This window comes from Juglans microcarpa x Juglans regia, chromosome 6S (genome assembly GCF_004785595.1).
Source record: "Juglans microcarpa x Juglans regia isolate MS1-56 chromosome 6S, Jm3101_v1.0, whole genome shotgun sequence".
Taxonomy (NCBI): domain Eukaryota; kingdom Viridiplantae; phylum Streptophyta; class Magnoliopsida; order Fagales; family Juglandaceae; genus Juglans; species Juglans microcarpa x Juglans regia.
In genome coordinates, this window is record NC_054605.1 from 20223579 (window position 1) to 20231228 (window position 7650).

A 7650-nucleotide genomic window follows, 5' to 3' on the forward strand; every position below is an offset into this window, starting at 1 on the left:
TTTTATTTATATTTCGTATTTATTATTTTTTTTAAAATAATTATACGATATTTATACGCTTACGACTCTAACCGTCATTTCTTCCAAAATAATAATAGTATTTATAATGCGAAGCGACACTGAACAAACAATTCATGTGGTTCGTGATGACTTTCTAATATCATATGTCACTACCCTATATACTCATTATTCTTTTACTTTCTAGGATTTTTTTTTAATGTAAGCCAAGAAGTGAGACAAATCAATTGGCACGTGATTACGATGAGTACTGGCGAGGAAGTTGATCTGCCAACAAGCGAGACAAGTTGATTGAAGTTGATTTCAACCAACATAATTTCTGAAAGATGTTCTCGGCGTGATAAGACACACATAATATACAAATGCACTAATTTATAAAAATTTTTTCCAACATTTATTACAATTTAAATTCAAAGAGAGGTTAACAAAATATTTGATGATTAATAATATTTACAGTTATAAAATGTGTAAATTCCGTAATACATAATTGTACGTACCATTCCTCCGAAATTTGTGAATTTACTCAATTTGTTTGTGAAGTTGCACGTTGAAAAGTCCGCAGAATTCAAAACCAAAAAAGGCAGCTAGCCGGACATTGACATGCAATTTGCAAACAAATGCGGCATCCATTCAAAACTGCGCCCACAAGTCTTTACGCAAAAATGTGTAGACTTTTTGAAGATTGAATCTTAGATGTGGAAGGTCCGGATTGATCATACTCTTTTTCAATCATTCTGCCCGTTAACCTTTCACTGTTGCTCTAACTCTTTTAAGATTGATTTGCAAGGAGAGCAGGTGTCACACCATCGAAATCCTGCTACTTTCTTAAAGGCATCTCTGCTCTGATATTGGATGCAAGAAATGAGAGGAATCTCCACGGACTTTCGGCAACAAGACGATGTTCCACATGTCAGAAGTAAGTCAGATATCAGGAGTTGTGAATTGTACATCTCAAGGTAACAAAAAGTTTTCAAACTTTCTCCTTTTTCATGGCCTTTCACGGATAAAGTGTGATGATTTTTAACAGTATTAAGTAGATAAATTTTGTACGAATTTTTTTTAAAGAAGTTAGATTTTTTTTTTTCCCTTTTGTTTTTGGTGAAAAGAGAACAGTACTTCTAATCTCTATTAAACAAATAAATACCGTGGTCACGTGGCATTCCACGTAAGAAAGTATTTACATTAACAAAGATGCAAATAAGAAAATGCCAATTTATCAGTAAGAAAGTAGATTCTATAATAAAAAAATTACCTTTTTATTTTTAATGAGATCTACTTTTGCATAAAGAATCTTACAAACTTTGTCAATTTGAAATTCGTAACTAAACTAACATTATAGGAAACCAACCAAATCAAATTGTCCCAAAAGTATTTTGATTATAGAAGTGAAGCTCTAGTTTTGTGCCTTTTGTTTCATGCAAAATGAGGCATTATCTAAGCCTGGTTTCTTGTTAAAAGAGGTTGGGCACAATATGGGCCTGAAACGGGCCTTCCTATAAATAAAAGTTATATAGAAGGGCCCTTAAAAGAGCATCGCCCATTTCTAAAAGAGGTAGGAGGGAGAGATCTCTCTCCTTAATCTTCGTGCCCCCTAATTTTCTTATTTAGTTCCTCTTTGGAATTGCTCGACTGATCTTGGTCGTTTAACAGCCCTAATAAAAATATTAATTTATATATATATATATATATATATTTTCAACTGGTCTGATTTGAGAAATCATAAAATCGAAATCAGATCGATTTCAACCAATTTTTCTAATATACAAACTGGTTTCGAACTGAACCGATTCAAAACTCCCGTATAAATTTATACTCCTAAGAGCTTTAATTATAATTTTGTTTGACATGGATATAGAATAAGAATTTATTGGACCCACTCGTGTGTAGCCCAACTGGTAAACACGAACTTATGTGCATGTGTCCCATGTTACAGTGATTTAGGGGAGGCTAAAGCAGTGGGTTGTTGTGCTATTTTTTTATGAGTTGCTTTGAATATAAAAATAATTTGAAATGATTTTAAATAAAAGATGAATGTTGAAAAAAATATTAATGTTATAATATTATTTTTTAATATTATTATTATTTAAAAATTTAAAAAAATTAAATTATTTATTATATTTTATATAAAAATTTAAAAAAATTATAACGATAAAATAAAATAAAATAAAATGTGAGGAAATACTTTCTGATTCTGAACGGGACTAAGTTTCGTAAATGAGTTTCAAGGATTATGTTCTATAATGATTCCCCGTCCCGTCGTGTAAAAAACAAAAAAAACTTATTTGACCATGTCAAGTTCTAAAGGTGACCACAACAAAAAGATTAATAGACCAAAACGAGGGAGTGAAAATGGAACAATGTGTTCGTTCATTTTCTTTTTATTCTCAGTACGGATAATTACAGGCTTCGTTTTTCCAAGGGTCAAGGAAAACCTAGCAGGCAGAGGTGACCAAAACAAGAGAAGATATGGTGGGAGGTAACCTTTTGGCCTTTTTTGGGTAAATGCTGCTAAAGAGAGTAGCGAAGGAGATGGTGCAAACAGGAAGGGTAGCGACAAGAGGGAGACCCCCGGACAGTAGCATTGCAGATTGAAGAGATGATTAGATGTAAAGCCTGAGAGTGGAGCTGTGCTCTCAAAATCCGAGCATGATGTGTCAAAATCTCATTGCATCAATTCCCTCTCCCCCTTCATCTCTCACTGATCGTGATGGATGGAATGGATTGGATGGATGGGATTGCTCAATACAAACATATACATATGCTTAATTAATCATTTATTCCTCAGTCGAAATCCAGATGATTTGAACTCACACCGTGTTAGAATTCGTGTAAAAGAAACCAGAAAGAAGCCCCACCTTTTGTCTCCCATTCTTTTTGGGATTCACAGTCTTTTACGTTCTAAAAAGTAAGAAATCTTAATCAATTTAATGGGTGATGGTTCATTTGGGTGTAAAATCAACAAATCGATTCCAACAACCAATCAATCCGGTATTTCGATCGTTTTAGAGAACTGGGCATCTGTGTTTTCATCTTCATGGCATATAGCTGAGGGTTGGGTTACGTTCTCACCCTTTTTTGCAGTGCAGAAATGCAAATACAGCCCTTTTTCCTTCCCATTTTTTCAAATGTTTTTGGAACAGCTGATCTTTGCGTGGGTATAGATGGATCAGAAGACAAAAATATGGAGTTAAGATACTCATTATGATGGACTTTTGTTTCCTCTACAGAGAACAGAATATTTTGCTACTTTTGACATGTAGTTTGAAAATGATGGCTATTGGCTATTTTGTTGTTACTTATAAAAGGAACTATTCAGATTTAGTTTTTAATCAGAAACCGATTACGATTGAGCATTTAATTAGATCAACAAGATGAGTGAGATTTGTATCAACTTCTGCTTTCTCACGATATTCACTCCATCAACTCATGAGAACGATCAACATGCAGCACATGCAAGTTATACAGAAAGAGTCTTAAAAACTTTTGTAGTAATTAAATGACTGTTTGCCTATTTTTTGCCCCTGGAATTGGTAGAACATCTACAACAATACAGCAAATAGATAGCTTCATCCTCTCCATTGCTCACTTTACATAAAAAATATATCTCATAACACATTAATATTATCAAGCAATAGTTCCACAGTAGAACAATGAAATCCTTCCAATACAAGATCACTACATATCATCGAATTTGCACGTGAATAGTATACATAAATAAACATAAATAAGGGGTACGTACGTAGTGTGCATTGAAGAATAGAATAATATATATGAGGGTACTGCATCAAGCAACGATCCCCAACCATTCCAATAACAACAAGGATACAAAAAGATTACAACACGAGGGCTGGTGAACTTTCTTTTTTTCTTTGTTTTTTTTTTTTTTTTTTTATCCACCCTGCTTTTAGCTTCTTCCTGGGGGAAACTTATTTGTCTTATGCGTCCAACTGTTGCTGTACCTCAGTATAAAAAAATGTCATATATATATATATATATATATATAAGTAAATGGCAAAAGCAGTTCTTGGAAAAGTGATAAAAAAGTGAAATCGTATTATTAGATGTAGGTTGCAGCAACCATATATATATGCTCTTTTAACTTTGGCTGGAGGACATCAGAATCCAAACAAATGAACAAATGCCCGAAAACAAAGACGATCATCAGTGAATCTCATGGAGAAACAGTGTTGGAGAGAGAGAGAGAGTGTGTATCTGTGTGTGTGAGAGAAAGTACCAAAAGAAGATGGCGTGTGATAACCCTTGGCTTGGCTTGGCTTGTCTATTTGATTATTTAATTACGCACTGTGCTGACAAGGGGAGATTTGAAACAGCTTTATTGATATCCATGGTGAAAGTCTCTCGTTTTATCTTTCTCCCCCATCTTCCCTCTCCCCTCCTTTCCACCACAAGAGGACCTCTCTCGTAAAATACTTTCTGTTCCCTCCCTTTCATTTTCTTCACTGACAGAGGAATACCTGCACACTTTCTCACGCACGCACGCATACTCAAACCAGACCCCTGAGCCACTCTTCAGACACATACATCACCCCTCTCTCTCTCTCTCTCTCTCTCTCTAGCTATATGGACATGATAAGGACCTTGGCAGAACAGCAGAGAGAGAGAGAGTGATCAGAGTAACAGGAAAGGACAGGGCAGAGGAAACACAGAGATTTTCCAGCCATATCATACCTTATTATTTCGCCTTTCTCCCTGCCACCCGATTCATCAAAATCCCCATGAAACCCATATAAGATCACTCTCTCTCCACCCCACCTATGAGTTAAACTAACAACTACCCAGAGCAAACCTCTTTCTCCTCCCTCCACTATGACTTCTGTTCTTGAGTTCACAAACTCCCTGTCGTTCTCTGCATTGGTTTTCACAGATTCTTGAAGATTGGAAGCAAGATTCTGACCTGCGTTATTGATAACCCTTGCCAGTCTCTAAAGTTCTGCATAAAACTCGTTGCTTTTGCTTTTTTGCTCATTAGGCTTCTTTTTCGCCTGTGACTTCTAGCTGGATTTCCATGGAGTCCTACGGCTATTTTGATAACACAGATGCTGATCACTTGCCTCCTGGATTTCGCTTCCACCCAACTGATGAAGAACTTATCACATACTACCTCCTCAAGAAAGTCTTGGACAGCAACTTCACCGGCAGAGCCATTGCCGAAGTTGACCTCAACAAGTGCGAGCCATGGGAGCTACCTGGTATTTACTTTTTTTTCAAAGCTCATTTCTGGTCACCAACGAGATTCACAAGTTTGATAGATTTTATAATTCTCTCTATATATTGTTTTTTTTTCCCAGAGAAAGCAAAGATAGGAGAGAAAGAGTGGTACTTCTTCAGCCTTCGTGACCGCAAGTACCCAACTGGCCTTAGAACTAACAGGGCTACTGAGGCAGGATACTGGAAGGCTACTGGGAAAGATAGGGAGATTTACAGCACCAAGACTGGTTCTCTCGTGGGGATGAAGAAGACGCTGGTCTTCTACCGAGGAAGAGCTCCTAAAGGAGAGAAGAGTAACTGGGTCATGCATGAGTACCGACTTGAAGGCAAATTTGCTTACCATTACCTCTCTAGGAGTTCCAAGGTTCTCTCTCTCTCTCTCTTTCTGAGTGCGTTCGTAGATTGTTTTGCACTTTCCACTTTCCAGCACAAAGGGTTCATTACTATTGTAGCGGATACGTATTTTTGTTTTTTTTTTTTTGTTTTTAAATAAATCACGTACTGAGTTGAAGGAGTTGGTCTTAGGCTTTAGTTTTTTATTTTCCGCGATTTTAGGCTTTATTTACGGCAATGTATCTATGGATGGGTTTTTTCAGGTGAAGTTTGATAAGGTTAGGTTAGGTTTTTCAGTTGATAGTTCCATTGATCGGAATACTCCCGCTCCTCGGAAGTTGTTGTTCGTAGTTCCGTTCCAACTTCCTTCTGCTTCGACTTGAATGGTAATTGGTAGAAGTACTCTAGCCATTGGGCCTAAGTTAATGTTTCGTACTCTCACTTCGGCTGGTTTGTAAACAAAATTTATGGCATTGATTCCATCATCAGGATAAACTTAAAAGCATTGCTGTCTACATTGATTTTGAAATTTAGAACGTTCCGCATATCCAAAAGTAGAAATATTGCTCGACTCGGCGCGGCCTACAAACTTTTTAATGCATGGAACTTTGATCGCTTCGTCCTTCTGTATCCGCTTGTATAGCATTACAAGATGATTCACAGGAAATCCGTTGCTCTCTCTCTCTCTCTCCATAAATCGGTGGTAGAGGGTGGGTGGAGGATGAAATCACATATGAATGGGTTCTGCACTCATATTTAATCGTTGAGACAAATTTCCTGTGCCATTCGGAAGCTTTGCTTCTATGGAATTTCACTATTTCTTTTCTTAACGCGTAAGATGTTCAATTAGGATCTTTATACCGAGGCATTCAAACGAGTAAATTTATGATTAAGTCAATCGAAACGTATATAAACATATTATGGAAACGAACTGAAAGCAGGCGACTTTGTGCCCTAACCTTTCTGATTATATTCTTAATCTTTGTATTAATTTCTTTTGCTCTTAGAAACTTTTTCCTTTTCACTGCATTGTTTGCTGCGAGATATTTACACAAATTTATTTCAAACAGGATGAGTGGGTCATATCCCGGGTGTTTCAGAAGAGCGGATCCGGCGGTGGAGGAAGTGTTGGATCGAAGAAGACTCGCCTGATCTGTTCTGCTGCTAGTATTACCTTGTACCCAGAGCCCAGCTCTCCTACCTCGGTCTCCCTCCCCCCGCTGCTTGACTCCTCGCCCTACCCCACCGCCACTGCCGCGTCCTCCGTCAACCTCACCGATCGTGATCGCTGCTCGTACGACAGCCCAATTGCAAGGGAGCACGTGTCCTGTTTCTCCACCATAGCCGCAGCAGCCGCCTCCGCTGCTGCCACCAACTTCAACCCTAGCTTCGACCTCGCTCCACCACTGCCTGCAATTGCCTCTGTCGACCCCTTCGCGCGGTTTCCGACGAACATTGGAGTCTCGACGTTCCCGAGCCTGAGGTCCTTGCAGGATAACCTTCAGCTGCCGTTCTTCTTCCCGCAGGGGGAGGCGCCTATGTTCCACGGAGGCTCCGCCGAACCTGGCCTCTGCAGCTCGTCTGGGACATGGCCAATGCAGGAGGACCTAAAGGTCGATGGCACCGGTGGTGGCAGAGCGGGAATGGGTCCCACTGAGCTTGACTGCATGTGGACCTACTAAAGAAGTTTCAGGCTTAATTTCTACATACCTGGGCCTGAAGACAGTGATAATGAAGCTATTGTACTAAGTACTGTTTTTATAAAGTCGGTTTGATATTGTGTAGGCCGCTTTTCGATCGCCATCAAACAGCTTATCTTCTGCTAATACAATGATTCACTTCCTGGTAAAGTGAACTCATTGTTTTTACTGTACTTTCATTTTAGTTTAATATTTGTAATAAATTGAACTACTTTTTTACTGTCTCTCTCTCTCTTTTTTTTTTTTGCTACTTGAGTTTTCAGTTTAATATATATTTTTGTGTTATATTACCGATTTAATAATAGTTGTGAAGTTGGATTATCCACCCGATTACTCTGTCCACGTTATGTGGATAAATGCATATAGGACA

At 38.1% G+C, this 7650-nt stretch overlaps 1 protein-coding gene across 1 annotated transcript; it reads left to right on the forward strand.

Moving 5' to 3' along the window:
* The first annotated feature begins 4069 nt into the window (after positions 1-4069).
* LOC121237374 (protein CUP-SHAPED COTYLEDON 2-like) lies at positions 4070-7447 on the forward strand. Its single transcript, XM_041134082.1, has 3 exons — positions 4070-5228; positions 5328-5611; positions 6651-7447. The coding sequence occupies exons 1-3, from the start codon at positions 5045-5047 to the stop codon at positions 7260-7262; spliced, it is 1080 nt and encodes a 359-aa protein (XP_040990016.1). The 5' UTR covers positions 4070-5044; the 3' UTR covers positions 7263-7447.
* Positions 7448-7650: the final 203 nt, after the last annotated feature.

Excerpts from the sequence above, each read along its gene's own strand:
- LOC121237374 (XM_041134082.1), top strand. The coding sequence starts at position 5,045 with ATGGAGTCCTACGGCTATTTTGATAACACAGATGCTGATCACTTGCCT. Across the intron at positions 5,229-5,327 it reads CGAGCCATGGGAGCTACCTG|AGAAAGCAAAGATAGGAGAG; the intron begins GTATTTACTTTT and ends TTTTTTTCCCAG. Across the intron at positions 5,612-6,650 it reads ACCTCTCTAGGAGTTCCAAG|GATGAGTGGGTCATATCCCG; the intron begins GTTCTCTCTCTC and ends TATTTCAAACAG.